This window comes from Oryzias latipes, chromosome 3 (assembly GCF_053564925.1).
Source record: "Oryzias latipes strain Hd-rR chromosome 3, Olatipes_Hd-rR_3.1".
Lineage (NCBI taxonomy): Eukaryota > Metazoa > Chordata > Actinopteri > Beloniformes > Adrianichthyidae > Oryzias > Oryzias latipes.
Genome location: NC_136239.1, coordinates 18,219,699 through 18,237,949, shown reverse-complemented (window position 1 = coordinate 18,237,949; position 18,251 = coordinate 18,219,699). Strand labels below are relative to the sequence as shown.

General features: G+C 41.2%; 1 protein-coding gene across 1 annotated transcript in view; it reads right to left on the bottom strand.

The window, feature by feature from the left end:
- ly75 (lymphocyte antigen 75) overlaps window positions 1-18,251 on the bottom strand; it is a 31,442-nt gene that overhangs the window by 11,503 nt on the left and 1,688 nt on the right. The window contains exons 2-18 of the mRNA XM_011490700.4: window positions 16,457-16,828; window positions 15,388-15,561; window positions 15,074-15,226; window positions 13,743-13,862; window positions 12,995-13,126; window positions 12,661-12,858; window positions 7,107-7,267; window positions 4,510-4,617; window positions 4,188-4,276; window positions 3,919-4,088; window positions 2,950-3,149; window positions 2,289-2,431; window positions 1,463-1,541; window positions 1,126-1,197; window positions 601-724; window positions 346-381; window positions 36-205 (exon numbers count right to left, since the gene is read on the bottom strand). Coding sequence (XP_011489002.1) covers window positions 36-205; window positions 346-381; window positions 601-724; window positions 1,126-1,197; window positions 1,463-1,541; window positions 2,289-2,431; window positions 2,950-3,149; window positions 3,919-4,088; window positions 4,188-4,276; window positions 4,510-4,617; window positions 7,107-7,267; window positions 12,661-12,858; window positions 12,995-13,126; window positions 13,743-13,862; window positions 15,074-15,226; window positions 15,388-15,561; window positions 16,457-16,828 — 2,501 coding nt within the window. The remainder of the gene's footprint in view (window positions 1-35; window positions 206-345; window positions 382-600; window positions 725-1,125; window positions 1,198-1,462; window positions 1,542-2,288; window positions 2,432-2,949; window positions 3,150-3,918; window positions 4,089-4,187; window positions 4,277-4,509; window positions 4,618-7,106; window positions 7,268-12,660; window positions 12,859-12,994; window positions 13,127-13,742; window positions 13,863-15,073; window positions 15,227-15,387; window positions 15,562-16,456; window positions 16,829-18,251) is intronic.

Here is an 18,251-nt window from a genome sequence, read left to right as displayed (position 1 = left end):
TCCATCTTAATATAAGGAAACCTTGTGCTACGTACCTGCTGAAGCTCCCACTGAACCTTTGAAGCCGCAGTTGAACTCAGCAGAACCGCCAGCTTACTGCCATTTTGATTGCAATAGAGCATTGCTTCCTGAAAAGCCAACTTTGGTTCTTTCACAAACCAAAACTCTGACCCATCGACGAAGATGGACGTCTCATGGTGGCCATCTGAAAAGAACAAGAAACACCTGAATGTGTGCCACATGGGGGGACACTAGAGTGATGTAAGCTGCTCATCTCGAACAGAAAAAACCACAGAAACAAATGGATAATTAATAAAATATATATATATATATATATGCCCTCACCTGGATTGTACCACTCAGGTTTTTTGGGGTCGATTCCTGTGGAAGCAGCAACAATAATTTAGCAAATAAACACATAAGACAGACAAACAAAAATCACTATTTGTATGTGAGTATATTTATACAGTATGAGTTAAACACTTAATTGTCCTCGCTGCTATAAACTTCAGGTGAAATAATTCCACTTTTAACCAAGCTGTTTAATGAGAGATCTAAAGTGAAACCGCTGGCTGGTAGTGGGTGTGGGAGGATCGTTACCGCGGGGTATTTGGCAGACCCACTCCAGCTGAGCGTCGCAGTGAAAAGGTCTGGCATAGAAAGGTGTGACCACGATGTCATGAAGCACGTACATCAGCAGGTGAGTCAAGCTACTCCTAGCAGTCTAAGGAGAACACAAAAAAGCTCAGATCATTAACCGGTGGGGAGAAAAGGCTCTGAATAATAACAATGAATGTTGAGCCCCAATAGAGACAGATAAGATAACACTTTAAATCAGTGAGACTGGCCTCTGTAAAGGGTGATCAATTAAATAAATTGATCTTTTTTTTATTTTAAGAAAAAGACAATAGCAAAATAGACTGATGAACAAACTGGATTTGTGTCAATGAGCTGAAAACCAACTGGATTAGGTATTAGGGTGATATTGACATTATTTTTTAAAGAATCTATTAATTATTTTTTAAAGAATCTTTCAAAAAAATGCACCCAAATTTCCATTGGGCAATAAGAATAAAGACTAAAAAGCAGAAAACAGAAGGGCTGTGTGTCATTTATCAAGCCCACCTTGAAAGCTGTGCAATCCCGACTGTACTCATCATCCTCAAGAAAATCTTGATGTAAAACATCCATGGAAACCTGAAAATAAAAACACTTGTGGTTCACTTTAAAAACTTGATTTTAAAAAGTCAAACTGTTTGATGCGTTTTAATTGATTTTACACAAAAATGGCATCTCCGCATAAAAATGATCCCGCTGGCTGAAGCAATGTCTAGAAAATAATTTATTAACTAAGGCCAAAAATCTTTACAGTTTTTTAATCTGTCAGAGGAGGGGAGGTTTTATTTATTTTTTATTCCTTGAGCAGATTTAGAGAGAACTGAATGATCAGAGTTGTACTCACAGGTCGACCGTCACTCCACTGCCAGGAGAAACCATCAGGATTTCTCCTGTTCAGGCCAACCCAGAAGAACCGATTATTACTGCAAAATAATCAATGCAACACCATCATTAATATATTTGGCTTTTATAAAAAAGAGGAAATTCAAGATCATTAGATGTTGAGCTTAAAGAGCCATTTAAAACTGAATCGATGAGGAGTAAAATATGAATCTTAGCAAAAATAAAATGCCCATTTTCTCACTAAAAACCCGCTCCAATCATCTTTTAATCTATTGTAAAAGTGTCATTTAATTAGGATTATGCCGTTTTTAGGCAAAATGTAAAGAAAAGTGTAATTTTCTTGGACAAAGTTTCTGCAGAGCGACAGGAGTTCATTAGAAATTCGCCTCTGAGTTGTGGGCGGGGCCGTTGGCACGGGGCATCCTCCTCCCTTACATCTCCAACCTAACATTACTGGTGCGACAAAATTGGCAATATCAGAGCTATTCAGCCGTTCAGTTTTCAGCCAGATGCCAGATTTGAATTGGAAAACAAAAGACTGGATCTAGTCGTCTACAGTGGATGCATCAGAATGGAGCAGAGCAGTCAGTCTTCCGAATGGTATTTTCTATCTGCTCTGGATTCACATCGATTTGAGTAAAAAAAATACTCTGAAATACATTTTTGAGTTACATTTTCATGAAATATGTCCTCCACCATCAAAAAAATGCCACAAACACAATTTGATTGCAGTGGGACTTTCCAGTTTTGCCCTCTTGTGGTGAAACACCTTCACCTCCCTGAAGGAAATTTGGAGCAAGAGTTGAATGACAGCGTCGGTCACAGACCTGATAGTTTCTCTCATGATGCTGTGCAGAGCCAACATCTCTGTAACATTGGTGAAACTTGGCAGATCGGCTCCCAGAGCCTGACAGAACCTCCTGGCTTCCTCCCAGGAACGCTTCCGGCTGACTCTTTCCTCATGAAAAACCTGAGTAAACATAAAAACAAAACGGTTTGACCTTTCGGTTCACACAATGTAGAATAAACAGACTTAAAGGGCAAGAAAATAACTAAAGAAAACAAATGACAGCAGAAGCAATGGTGTGACTGGTGATCCAGTGTTATAATGAAATGCTTATTCTTTTCTTCAATAATCTATAGGTAACAAACTACAGCTACAGGCAACGTTTTTATCACAGTTGTCTTTCTGTTAAATGGACGTCTCCATTTAACCTTAATTGTTTATGGATAATCTTGGTTTTTACAAATAAAGTGGACATTTAATGCAAGAATCCCTTTTGCACATAATCTATGCATTGACCCCTTTTTAATTCTGCAAGTTCTGTCCTTTTTTGTGTAATCAAAGCAGTTTTCAACATTTGAAAACTGCAAAAACATGAGATCCTTATTAAAAAGCATGACCCTTATTATATTTATATCTGTACACCAGAGTGGTTCTGTAGAAAGAACAAAGAAGAAAGAAGTCCCTCTCAAATTCACACATACCTTGTAGCAATATTTGATGCCTTGTCTGGACACCCATCCGTCAGAACACGTTGCATTCGGGTTTGGCTCTGGTTCTGGACTTGGAGGCGGGCTGAGGTCTTTCTTACAAATGGTTCCAGCTTTAAAAAGTGTGCAGTTCTTCACTTCCCAGCTGCCCAAGGGTTTTCTGGTGGTTATCACAACACAGCCTCCATCCTGTGCTAAAATATTCCAACATAACAAAAAAAACTGTTTAATCCGGTGTTTACTAAATAATTCAATTTTATTAAGGAAAAAAAAGTTTTAGATTGTACATTTTACGAGATATTTTAGTTTGCACCAGGAATTTGTTAAATAAAGATTGTACATTCATCTTCTTCCGTTTTGTCCCTTCCGGGGTCACGGGGCTGCCGGAGCCTATCCCGGCCACTTATGGGAAAAGGCAGGGGACACCCTGGACAGGTCGCCAGACTGTTGCAGGGTCACTTATCACACACCCCTTCATTCTCACACTCCCACCTAGGGACAATTTAGAGTTGCCAATTAACCTATGAAGCATGTTTTTGGACAGTGGGAGGAAGCCGGAGACCCCTTAGAGAACCGAGGCATACATGGGGAGAACATGCAAACTCCACACAGAAGGGTCCCCCATTGATGTTCTGTTTCAAGTCCCCCAAGACCTGAGCCGAGGGCCTTCTTGCTGTGAGGCAAGAGCGCTAACCACTGCGCCACAGTGCACCCTTCAGATTGTACATAAATCCTGAAAAGATATAAGATTTTGTTTTATTAAAATCTGTATCAAATGATCTATTCTGTATAATTTCAGCACACATAACAGTTAACGGTTACAAATATCTGTCAACCCACAAGACACCATCACACTCAGCAGACTGAAGTCCTGCATTATTAGTGTAAAGTCATAATGACAGCTGCTGTAAAAACAAACACATCAGTGCATCACCTAGCTGGTTTTAGCTGTTTTATACCAACCTGGGTTAGCCCAGCCCCAGTTGGTGTAGGTCACTACACCTGGTGACCCGTCTGGACTTATCCACTGGTACTCTCCTGTGTTCTTGATGTCCTGCAGCGCGATCCAGAAATACTGAGGCTCTGCTTTGATGTGCTCACCAAGTAACCGGTTGATAAAGGCCTGTTCGAACCTAAGAAGACCAGTCAGACCTGAGACGTTAGTTTAGGGTGCCAAATGGAAACGATTGGTTCGATTAGTGGCACTTTAGGAATTATGCACAAGTTCTTACCTGTTTCTTATAGTGATGTTACAGTGATCTTTAAAAGGAACTTGTTCTGTGTTTACTTTATAGCAGGAGTTGCCATGTCTCCTCCACCCCTGCATAAATGAAAACCACAAGACTTAGGCTTCAATTGAAATATAACTTAGATTGGATTTATATCCGCAATCAGTCTCAAAATCAGCAATAAAACTGACTCAAGATTGCATTCACTGCCTCTGGGCAGCAAAGGAATTAAATTCAGCCAAACGACATTACGGATAACTGTGTTATGGGAATTCCTGAAGAACATTTTTCAGGAGAAAAATGGGTGGAATGAGACAATCCTCACATCTTTAAAGCTGCATCCGACCACCGCTGGTGACTCCTTGAGCTTTCCTTCCTTTTGACACATGAAGGGTTTCTTCTGTGTGCAGTCACCAACCCGCCAACGGTGAGACTGTAAAGAGCATACAGGTCTTACACAAGCATGCAAACGAAAAAACACACACAGCTTTTATTCTACAAGGAAAAACTAGTAAGTATTGTCAGAAACAAGTCTCAGTGTGTACGTCGTGAGTACTGTACGAGGTGCATTCAAATATGGAAGAGTATTGCATTCAATAAAAAAAGAGGGATCTTCGTTCAAATTTTTCAAATTCAATTTTCAAAACACAAATAATCAAAAACAAAAATAACCACTTGTGGGTTTTTTTTCCAAATTTTTATAAAAACTACAAACAGGCTGGGCACTAACCTCATCTGTTCATGAAAACTAAAAGATGACCTGCAATTAAAAGTTGAGTTTTGAGAGCTACACAACACACTATCCAACTGTTTGGTTGGTTATTATTCTGAATACGCTAAAACACCTAACTCTTCTAAAGTGTTTAACATGTAGGATGTTACAAACAAGTTCAAGAGTTACTGTGAACGCAGTGACTAACTGTCATTTATCTCGCTTAACATAATTTCAAAAATAGACCATTTGTTGATGGTGTGCCTTACAATACAATGTGTGCTATAGTGCGGGAAATACGGTACCTTTTCCCCCCATTTCTGAACATTATATTTTCATTTGTATCGAAATCAAGTCATAAGAATGGTAGCTGGTAAAGGCTTTTCCATTTGTTTTCATGCAATAACTCGTTGTGGCATGTTGTCTTCAAAAATTGGGAATGGGAATGGAGTTTGGCTTATTAAAAGTGTCAACTATTAGGAAATATCCAAAACATAAAAAGGATGGATTGAGCAACAAAAGAATTGGTAAACCATTTTTAAAATCTGTGAAGCCTTAAGTCGTCTGAAGTAAGCCTTCTCACAGACTGCTGGTGAGGATATTCGGTTCACTCTTTGCTTGTTGGCTAACAATAGTTTGTGTGGAGCTTTTTTTAAGGTCCAGTCAAATCCTCTGAGATGAGTCTGACAATGGGTTTGCAACACAGATTCTTTTCCAGCCACGTTTTTGTCAATATCCAGATTGATATTTTTGCAGCAGGAAGCAGTTTCTGTGTGGATAATAGCTTTTAAGCAGATGGCCTCAGATTTGAGTTGCTAGAATGCTAAATAATTGTAGACTTAAGAACCTTTGGCAGCAGATCAAACCCAGATCTGCCCTGCATTGCCATACTGGTTTGGGAAAATGCAGGAGGTTTCTGATGCTGTGCTGAGACAGATTTTTCAGCTAATGTCCTTCTCAGCTCTGCAAACCTGACCTCACTGCCTTGTTCTTTTAGTTTAAGGAATCTACTTTAACTAAAAGAAATAAAAGGAATCTTTTGTGGACAATCTGAGAGTTTCAGATGGTAAACGAGCCTTTTCGTGTCTGGGAAGTAATATTTTAGGTTTGTTTCTCTATTGTGTGTGTAATGTGGGCGTCTGTGCATTACATAATCACATCTTGCCGGCATCTTCACACAAAACAGATTATTTGACAATGGCTTTAGTAAACCCATCTATATTTTTCTTGTTCAGTTTATTTATAAGGCGTCTGGCACCAATTGAAGTTGCCTCAAGACTCAGACTAGAATAAAACCCAAGCAGAAGCTATGATCATCCAACTTGTTATTTATTCATCCATCTATCACAAAATTTGTAATCCAGTTGATTCTAATTGTGTCTTAATCCACACAGATCCATTTGATCCCAATAAAACCAAATGATCTTAATGGTATTTTAATAATTTATGGATAAATTATCAAAGATTTTCATGAAATAATGCTTTTAAAATACAATGGTATGTAATCCCTGAAAGTGAATACTTATTAGAGGAATCTTGGCTGCTTATTTCAAATTTAAATTGAGATACTGACATTTTTATACACTCCTATGAATTTAACGCTACGTTCACACCGGGGCTCGGAAACACGCATTTGAGTAACCACTTCCAATGAAAAGTCTATTTGTGTATATGTTCACTCTATGCAAGTTCATGAGTCTGTTTTTTTTTTCTCTACGTACAAAACGTGGGGCTATTGAAAGCGCATTGAAAGTTGAGCCCGTTGAACTTTGACACATCAAGGACTCGAATTTGGTAATGACGTATGGGTAGTGTCCTTTTCAATACACAGAAGTGCAAACTGCTTAAAAAAATTATCATGAAGAAAAGATTCATATTTGCGGTTTGTGTCTGGCTGGAATTATAGGACACTGTGTCTTTCATATAACGGAATGGAGCTGTGAAAGAAAAAGCCTGGAGCAAGATTCTCAAGATTTGCACCGCTTTGACCTTTCACACCAAGCCTCTTCCAATGCTTAAAAACCCATGTTCAGCATGTTCTTGTACATGCCCTGTGTATACGTAGCTTACATTTAGGTTTTGTTCACGTGGTATAAACCAAGTTTATATTAAATTATTTTTCTGTGAAACAAAAAATATAATATATATTATGGTAAGTACACCTGGATTCCAAAAGACTTTAGTGAGTAGGTAATTATACAACAACAAACCTTTCCGGAGTAGAAGACACAGGAGGAACTCTGAGAGGGCTGCATGGGCTGTTTCTGGTCCCAATAGGTAAAGGTCAAAGGTTTCTGGTCCGTCCATTTGAAGGTAGTGGGGTTCAAGCCGACACCGCTCAGACCGATCCACACTTCCAAAATGCTGCTATCTAATGTGACACAACATGCAAAACAGCTTCAGCAATTCCTGCCAACTCTCAATTTCAAGTTTGACAGTTTCTGATGGTAAGAAAAAAAAAAATCAATAAATGCAAAAATGGTATATGGAATATACTTGTATAGCGCTTCACTACCTTCTTAGAAGGCCTAAAGCATTTTACACTCACAGTCCCATTCATCCATTCACACACACATTCAAACACTGATGGGGTCTCCACTGCCGAATACTGGCGCCAACCTATAACCACCAGGAGCAATGTGTGGTTCAGTGTCTTGCCTAAGGACACTTCGACACATGGGTCAACCGCTCTACCTCTGCCCCACAGCCGTCCCAAACTCAACTCGACACAAAAACACGCTGGAAATTTCCACAAGTGTGAACAGGCAGATTGTTAGGCGTGTTAGGAAATGGCAAACACTTATAAACAAGTGACTCAAAACCTGTTTGGTTGTTGAATGTTATCCAGATCCCTCTGGGTGAGTACCATCCTCTGTTTTTACTGATGCTTGTTATTAAAATCCTACAGACTGTCAGTAAGCTTTCCACTGCAGTTTTCTTTTTTAAGAAAAGTGGGCTTTTGAAATGGTACAATGGGGCTTTATTGTTTATGGAGTTTGCCATGACCAACCTGGTGGAGAAGGCTTCCTCTTCCTGTGACTCAGCATGTTATACCAGTCTGACCACTGCCTGCTCTTTTCCTTAGTGGTTAAGTGCAGCCTTTTTCAGTGACCAGACGGATAAACAGGCTGTTCGCAACTCAATCTGCGAAAGTGAGCGCTCAGTGGCAGGATCAAAACAGCCGAGCAGACCCACAAAGGCTAGAAACTGAACAGTACTGGAAAAGTATAAAGGAGAAAGAGAGAGCACATAACAGAAATGCCCAGTGGCTGGTCTCTCTGAGAAAAGAACATAGCAACCTCCCTGAACAGAACCATCACAGTGGCAGACATCCATGAAAGTCTGGACAGCACCGGGCCCTGACATGATACATGCCTACTGGCTAAAGAAACTCACCGCACTCCACGAGCGCCTGGCAGCACAAATGAACCAGCTGCTAAGAGATGGGATTCCCCCCGAATGGCTAACGGAAGGGCGAATGATCCTGATCCAGAAGGATCCCTCAAAGGGTGCAGTCCCATCCAACTACCGGCCAATAACCGGTCTCTCCACAACATGGAAGCTCATGTTAGGCGTTATTGCAACAAAGATAAATAGGCACTTGGATCATTACATTAGCAACACACAGAAGGGCATTGGTAGAGACTCCAGAGGAGCCAAACACCAACTCCTGGTTGACAGAACAGTCGCTTAAGACTGCAGGTCACGACACACCAACCTGTGCACAGCCTGGATTGATTACAAGAAAGCCTATGACTCAATGCCACACCCGTGGATCACTGAATGCTTGGAACTGTACAACATAAACAGGACTCTAAGAGCCTTCATAGGAAACTCAATGAAGCTGTGGAAAACCACCCTTGAAGCCAATGGCAAGCCACTTGCACAAGTGTCCATCAAATGTGGGATATACCAAGGTGATGCTCTGTCCCCACTGCTGTTCTGCATACAGACAGGACCATAACTATTTGGACAGAGACACATTCTTTCCAATTTTGTTTCTGTACATTACCAAAGTGAATTTTAAATAAAACAACTCAGATGCCATTGAAGTGCAGACTTTCAGCTTTTATTCCATGGGTTGAACCAAAAGATTGCATAAAAATGTGAGAAACTAAACTAAAGCATTTTTTTAAACACAACCCCTTCATTTCATGGGCTCGTAAGCAATTGAACAATTGACTTCCATGCTATTGCATGGGCAGGTGTGGGAAATTCCCTTGTTATGTCATTATGAATGAAGCAGATACAAGGCCTGGAGTTGATTAGAGGACTTGTGCTTGCATTTTGAAGATTTTGTTGTGAACAGACAACATGCGGTCAAAGGATCTCTCCATGCAGGTGAAAGGAGCCATCAATATGCTGAGAAAACAGAAAAAAACACGCAAGAAATTACTACAGTATTAGGAGTGGCAAAATCAATGATGTGGTACATCTTGAGAAAGAAAAAAAGCACTGGTGAACTCAGCAACGCAAAAAGACCTGGACGTCCACGGAAGACAACAGTGGTGGATGATGGCAGAATCATTTCCATGGTGAAGAGGAACCAATTCACAACAGCCAACCAAGTGAACAACACTCTCCAGGAGGTAGGCGTATCAATATCCAAGTCTACCATAAAAAGAAGACTGCATGAAAGCAGATACAGAGGTTACACTACAGATGCAAGCCACTCATAAGCCTCAAGAATAGGAAGAATAGATTGGACTTTGCTAAAAAGCATCTAAAAAAGCCAGCACAGTTCTGGAAAAACATTCTTTGGACAGATGAAACCAAAATCAACCTCTACCAGAATGATGACAAGAGAAAAGTATGGAGAAGACGTGGAGAAGCTCATGATCCAAAGCACACTACATCATCAGTAAAACACGGTGGAGGCAGTGGGATGGTCTGGGCGTGCATGGCTGCTAGTGGCACTGGGACACTAGCGTTTATTGATGACGTGACACAGGACAGAAGCAGCCCAATGAACTCTGAGGTGTTCAGAGACAAACTGTCTGTGCCGATCCAGGTGAATGCAGCCAAACTGATTGGGCATTGGTTCATAATACAGATGGACAACGACCCAAAACATACAGCCAAAGCAACTCAGGAGTTTATTAAAGCAAAGAAGTGGAATATTCTTGAATGGCCAAGTCAGTCACCTGATCTTAACCCAATTGAGCATGCATTTCACTTGTTGAAGACTAAACTTCAGACAGAAAGGCCCACAAACAAACAGCAACTGAAAGCTGCTGCAGTAAAGGCCTGGCAGAGCATTTGGAAGGAGAAAACCCAGCATCTGGTGATGTCCATGAGTTCAAGACTTCATGCAGTCATTGCCAACAAAGGATTTTCAACCAAATATTAGTAATGACCATTTTGTTTTTAGTTATTTCATTTGTCCAATTACGATTGGACCAATTATGAGCCCATGAAATGCAGGGATTGTGTTTAAAAAATGCTTTAGTTTTTCACATTTTTATGCAATCGTTTGTTCAACCCATGGAATAAAAGCTGAAAGTCTGCACTTCAGTGGCATCTGAGTTGTTTTATTTTAAATTCACTGTTGTAATGTACAGAAGCATAATTAGAAAGACTGTGTCTCTGTCCAAATATTTATGGTCCTGACTGTAGGTCTGAACCCCCTCAGCCAAATAATCAACAAGACTGACTATGGATACCGACTCGGAAATGGGGCCAACATCAGTCACCTCCTCTACATGGATGACATCAAGCTATACGCTAAGAACGAGCGAGACATTGACTCCCTGATCCACACCACCAGGATCTACAGTACTGACATTGGGATGTCATTCGGGCTCGAGAAATGCAGCCGGATGGTGACAAAGAGAGGAAAGGTAGTCCACACAGGAGGAGTCTCACTTCCAGAAGGAACAATGGCAGACATTGAGGACAGTTACAAGTACCTTGGAATTTCGCAGGCAAATGGCAACCTGGAGCAGGCAACAAGGAAAGCTGCAACAGCCAAATACCTCCAACGGGTAAGGCAAGTCCTGAGAAGCCAGCTCAATGGCAAAAATAAGACCTGGGCAATAAATAGCTACGCACTGCCAGTTATCGGATACCCTGCAGAAATAATAAGATGGCCAAAGGAAGAGATAGAGAAGAAGCCACTATCCAGGATGAAACATCCAAGATACATGAATACAAGCTGAAGGCCCCAACTGACAATATGCTCAGTGAATGTCTCTGGCAATGGAGAGCAGAGGATGCAGTGCTGGAGGACAGATCCTCATGGGAGGACAAACCCCTGCATGGGATGTATCAAGAAGTCCTACCACTGGCTAGAAAGGTCTGGCCTACAGGACAGCACTGGAGGACTCATCCTGGCAGCTCAGGAACAAGCCCTGAGCACCAGAGCGATAGAGGCTCAGATCTACTACACCAGACAAGACCCAAGGTGTAGGCTGTGCAAAGAGGCGCCTGAAACAATCCAGCACATAACTGCAGGATGTAAGATGCTGGCAGGGAAAGCATACATGGAGCACCACAATCAAGTGGCTGGAATAATATACAGGAACATGTGTGCAGAATATGAATTGGAAACCCCAAGGTCAAAATGGGAAACACCTCCGAAGGTGGTAGAGAACGAAAGGGCAAAGATCCTGTGGGACTTCCAGATCCAGACTGATAGGATGGTAATGGCGAACCAACCAGACATTGTAGTGGTGGATAAAGAACAGAGGAAAGCCGTTGTGGTGGATGTGGCAGTGCCAAGCGATGGGAACATCAGGAAGAAGGAACATGAGAAACTGGAGAAATACCAGAGACTCAGAGAAGAACTGGAGAAAACATGCAAAGTGAAGGTGACAATGAGTCCTGCAGGGGTTTTACAGTGTTGTGGTAATGTTTGCAGCTCACATTGTCAGATTCTTTTCATTAATGTTCTTCACAAAATACTAGAAAAAATGTAAAATTTTAAGACTTTTTTTTTTAATCAGAAATAAGAAAAGCTGAATACCTGGATACCTGGAAAGACCTCAGACCTCAGACCTCAGACCTAACACCCCTCCACCCTCCCAGCTGCGTTTTTATAGTTTTATAAAAAAAACGCCCCAGGGCAGTATCTTAGTTGTTCCTAGCACTGCACTTTTCTGGACTGAGAGGTCTGAGGTCTTTCCAGGTATCCAGGTATTCAGCTTTTCTTATTTCTGATAAAAAAAGTCTTAAAATTTTACAGTTTTTCTAGTATTTCGTGAAGAACATTAATGAAAAGAATCTGACAATGTGAGCTGCAAACATTACCACAACACTGTAAAACCCCTGCAGGACTTATCGCTCGGGATGGGTACTAAAACTAAGTGCCAAGTTGGTACCGAAGTATACAGTGCTACTGGTACCTTGGATTTCTGTCCTTCGTTTTGGAGATTTCAATCACTAATATTCTATTCAGTTTTACTTTGTATTCTAGCCAATCATTTCAACAGTGATTTTGAGCGGGCTTACATAAGAAGAGGTGAGGCTGCTGAAGCCAAAGCGAGGGAAAATTGGCTGTACTTCACAGTAAAACATGCAACAATTTCTCCAAAGTGTTCCTGAGCAGGGGAGGCACCGTCCTTTACAGTGTGACGTAGTTTCATCACACTTAAACGTTTTTGATAAGAACTGGTGTGTCTTTTCATTTTATAAGGACCTGTTCGAGCACTGTTTAGGCACCGGAACTATTTCAAAAGTACCAATTTGGTAGAGGATATAATCCAAACTGTACCCATCCCTACTCATTAGATATCAGAGTAACATTTGAGATGCAAACAGCTTTACCTGAATGGAAGTTGGTGCTGATCAACTCTTTGCTGTCAATGGAGTGGAAACTAGCCAAAAGTGCTCCCCCTTCAGAGACGCTGCAGTGGTTGCTGGCATCTGTGAAGTTCTTTGGCACGTCTTTTACCAACTTGTAACAGAAGCCACTCCACGGCACCCAGCCGTCTTCACACGCCGTGTTATTATAGATAAGAGACGCTGCAGAAAGAAGGAAAGACTTTGGAAGAAAGCTCTGCATAGTTAAATGTTTAAACTGCTGACAGAAGTGAGCACCTTGTGTTTAGTTGCTCTCTAAAGGTAACCTAATAGGATCTATAAGCAAAAGCAAACCCACCTGTGTCTGTATGATTCAGCCTCTTCTTGCAGATGTAGGGCAGCCGTTTGTTGCACGACTCCGCTTCATAGTTCTGTTGAGAGTTCAGGACTCCGCAGTCCGCCTCGATTAACAATGAGGTGGGTGGCATATCTGGAAAACCCCCCACAGAAAACAGCAAATAATAATATTGTAATATTATGTGTATATCACAAGCCTAGAAAGAAATAATATATCAACTTTGAAATCTACTAAGACATAAGTGCTCTTTGGTATCAAATGGCTCACACACTGATACCAGAAATACAATTATTCTGTAAATCACTGAGAGTCCAGATCAGTAAAAGGCAGATTATTCACACCCAGTGCAAAAGAATTTAGAAAGAAAATGACAATATCTCACAATAGCTTGCAGGCTTCATAAAGCCATCCATTTATTACTTATAATGGATTATTCAAAAGCACTAACAATCCCAGGGCCACACTGGCACACTCTGCCTCTTCATAACACTGCTGCATTGTTTCTCTGACTAGCACCAATGTTTACTGAAGGCCAATGCACAAAAGAAAACACAAAGTATCCGCATCCCAGCATGCCAAAGGGAGCGGATATTTCTGGCAAGTGAAAACTGCAACACGAGAGCTTCAAAGCTATCATTTTTTCCATTTTATTTCCATGTCGGGGCTTTTTTCCCCCCTAGTTTTTGAAATGATTTTAGATTTAGTTTGGGATTAACAAATTACAGAGAAACGAGTCAACGGTCACTACCTTTCTCCCAGCGTAGGAAGGAGAGCGGGGACCCGTCCGACCACTGCCAGCCCTGAGAAGTGTCCAGCTGGTGAAGGCCGATCCACATCTTTATTGGCATCATACGGAAGCCGCTAAACACTGAACGGTCGAACATTGCAACACAAACACAGCTGTGGTTAGGAACTAATACATACAAACCTACAAGTTAGGCCCATGAGAAAAACTTTAATTTGTTCACACACACACACAAAAAAGAAACCAAAATGACAGCTGTTTTATCTATTATTTAAATGACAAATTTACTGTGAAAAAAGTTGCTGCTTTATTGCATGTTCTGAGCATCCATGGATAACCACAGCAGAAGGAAAGAAAGTTAAAAATAAACAGGTAATGCTGAGCATTGTCTGCTGCCTCTTTAATCCCTATTGGCTATTCTCCAGCAAAAAGAAGTTAAGAGTAAATAAAATTAATTCTACTGCTTTTGTCCCATCTTCACACAATCCAGAGACTTAAAAGTCCAAAATTGAGCAACTTTTACACAGCCTGCAGCCCCAACATGAACTACTTTTGATTCGGGTCTTGTGAGTTTAGAGGAAAAACACAGCTCTAATTCTGCAAAAGGTGTTTATATTAACTTTCGTAGCAATGAGTCAAAGAATGCATGCAGGATGGGGAAATCTTTTCAGGCTGGTGAGGTGTACTCCTTCAAACATCTTAGCTTGTTCTCTCAGCTGTAGTAAGTTGGTGTTTTCGTAACAAGGCTGTGGAAATTACACAGCGTGATGCTCAAGCAGAGAGGAAGAAATAGGAACAAAAGCAGGAACCAGGTGAAAGGGCTCCGTTTCATCAGAGGCGCTGGCTAGCAGTTTCTCTTTGCATGGTGAATGTTCAAAGTGCAAAAGGTATAAAGATCATTTTAAAGAAGTGGCGCTTTAACTCCTTTTTTTCCCCCCCGCGTTTAGGGTTTTGCTTTCCAAACCTAAGATTTTATTCGTCTATAAATTGATGAGAGGTTTACAAAAAGAAATTAGTTTTAAGGTGTTTTTTATAATGACTTCCCCTTCCAATGTCACAATAAATGTGTCTTTATATTTCTTGTGACGAGGGTGCATCTACAGAAGATGACTGGTGAATTCTATGGATCAGTCAACATTTTAAACGTTTGTTTTCTGTTGCGGCTCTGACATGCAACCTTTCTTTTGTTTGCGTTTGGTTGAAATGTGGTAGTACAGGATCCATATTCTTGACAGGACGGTCGACATTTTTGAAATACAGTCAACACGTGAGAAGTAAGGAGAAAGAAATGAAAGGAAGGAGAGGGAGTGGTGGCATGGATTGACAGGTCTTACTGGTGAGATTGTCGATGTCGGACAGACTGAGCAGATCGGCACCCTGACTCCGACACGAGTCCAAGGCGGCATGCCAGGTCACAGCAGCGGTGGCAACAAACTCGTAGCAAGAGTCTCCCACTGGCCCTTCAAACAGGGTGTGGCAGTCCTCCTCTGCAAAGTCAAAGAGACTGTTGAGATTCATCTGCTTACAAGCTCTACAAATCTGTAATATGGTGCATTTTTTTACAGATGACACCTTGGTATATTTTTGTAATGAAAATACTCAAAAACGTTAAAGTACAGCCCACTTAATTTAGGAAAAAGGAACCTGCCAGGAATCAGACACTGCCCCTTCTTCTGATCTTGATCAAAATCGACGGTGGTAGCGCACCAAGACCATCCAGGTAAGTCTGGGTCAGGCAGGCATTGGTGATGCCAGCTGCCGTTGTACTTGAAGGGGAACTCGCAGGGGAGGCCAGCTGAGTTTCCATCTGTGGTGTGGACAACTGTGCACAGAGAGACCCATTACAAGTGTTGGATGTCTGTTTCCGCTTTGAGACACTTAAATCATGTCACAGCTGTGAAACATAACCTGCTGCACTTGTTAAGGCTCTTGCAGCACAAAACATGAGGAAACAAGAAAAACAGGGAAAATCAAGACAATTTTGGATTTTCTTGTTCGTACACATTTATTTTAGATGTCCTTAACTGATTTCTAAGTACCTGTTTCGCTTGAATTTTTTTTTTGCTGAGAGTTGGTACAGTCCAAGTTCACTTAGCTACTCTTGCTTTGCTTTCCTCAAACGCTAAGCAGAAGAAAGGTTTTCATACCAAATGATGAGCCTCATGCAGTTTCGCATCAAAACCCCTTTACTCTATCTGTAGCCTCGGTTTGAAGAAGCTCAGACTTTAAGACTTCTTACACACAGGAAAAGCTGCATATTCATTGTTATGTCAAAACGTCTGGTCCACTGAATGATTTTATTTGGGAAAACACCTAGGTTGCATAGACACGGTGTGAAGTGTGAAAGGAAAGCAAAAGCCAAGGTTTCGACATCGCGTCAGCTCCAAGTGCATAGATCTAAATCAAGGAAGTCCCCAAATGCACCAAGAAATGTGTTTGCCTCTAAGAGGCAGAGGAATTAAACATGGCGGGTTGTCACACTGTACAATGGTACGATCCAGCCACAGCAATGACGGCAAGCCAAATGACAGGTTGGGTCTGCTGTCTTTTTTTTTAAACATTAGCGACCCTTGACTGTTTGTGCTTATCAAACAAAGACGGAGTGACGTCATCTCAGAACAAACTTTATTTGATGGAGTCAACAAAAACGAAACTAATTGCAACTTTTCTTGTTTGAAGTAAAGATTAGGGAAGTGCATGTGTTAGGCCACACTTACCACGATACGACTTAGTGCAGATGTTGCTCTGGGATCCTCCTATTACCCAAGTGTCATTAGAGTTTCGTTTGGCCACTAAATTGCCTTCGCTGACTGACAGACCCATTTGGTAAGCAGTGAAAAGAGCTCCGTCAGCACAATGCCACCACGTCGGGTCGGTGGAGCCACAGTCAGTTATGGACACCTTCTTGGAAGGGAGATCCATAGCCAAACAGAGTGACGTGTCCACGTGGAAGAGCCGATGAGCTGAGCTCCACTTCCATCGCTGGGAGGAGTCTTTGGGGTCACAGGTGGTGAGATGAAGGACTGCAGGTGTCTGTGCACTCAAACATGTGCTTGTCCTCGAGTGCTGAATAGAGAAATCATCCTCATCTGCAATGATGACAGAGAACATAAACAAAATCATGTTCAATCTGTCTCTTTAGGAGCCATTTTCTTCCATTTAGACAGAAAATATTTTATATAAACAAACTAAGCCCTGAGATTTAAAATGTTTGACTTCTCATCTAACTTTTTTCAACCACACTTTGAATTCTTACCATGAAACAAAAAATGAAAACAAATATCAACATATTTATTATTTTGAACTTGATTGTGCTGTGGAAAACATTGTTTGAGTCCTTCAAACTTGAACAAACCTTCATATTTGGAAAATTTTAAGATTTCTTGGCATGTACTCTTATCAAGTAGTGTTGATATCAAAATATGAAGTGTTTTGGATTTTGGCACACTCTGCCTGCCACTATTAATAGTTTGTAGATGATGTAATCATCAACATACACCTGGCCTGACCTGTCTTGATCTCCACCTTTGCATGGGAACACACTGAAAAATGAACCATAGCTTTTTTTTTTGGACAGAGACGAAAACTCTGCAAAGTATTCATGAGAAAGACTGGAGGAAAACTCCAAACATAATTTGATCCATTTAAAAAAAAAGAAATATTCACTCATTGGCCACTTTATTAGACACATCTGTCCAACTGATCATTGATACCAATTTGTAATCATCCAATCACATGGCAGCAGCTCAATGCACTTAGGCAAGTAGACATGGGCAAGATGATCTACTGCAGTGCAAACCGAGCATCAGAATGGAGAAGAAAGGTGATTATAGTGACTTTGAACATGGCACGGTTGTTGCTACCAGACGGGCTGCTTTGAAGATTTCAGAAGCTGCTGATCTACTGGGATTTTCACCCATAACCATCTCTAGAGTCTACAGAATTGTGTGGGTGGAAATGCCTTGTTGATGTCAGAGGTCAGAGGAGAATGGCCAGACTGGTTCCAGCTGATAGAAAGACAACAGTAACTCAAATAACCTCTGGTTACAGAGGTCTACAGAAGAACATCTCTGAAACCACAACACGTCCAACCTTGAGACAGATGGTCTACAGCTGAAGACTACACCGGGTGCCCCCTCCTGTCAGCTAGGAACAGGAAACTGAGGCTCCAATTCATGCAAGACCACCATAATGGGACTATAGAAGATTTGAAAAACGTTGACTGGTCTGATGAGTCTCCATTTCTGCTCTAACATTTGGATGGTATGGTCAGAATCTGGCATCAACAACATGAAAGCATGGATCCATCCTGCCTTGTATCAATGGTTCAGACTGGTGGTGGTGGTGTAATGGTGTGGGGAATATTTTCTTGAACCCCTTATGTCAGCATTGTTACAATGTCAGTCTACCCGAGTATTGTTGCTGATCGTGTCAATCCCTTTATGACCACAGTGTATCATCTTCTGATGGCTACATCCAGCAGGATAACACGCCATGTCATGAAGCTGGAAT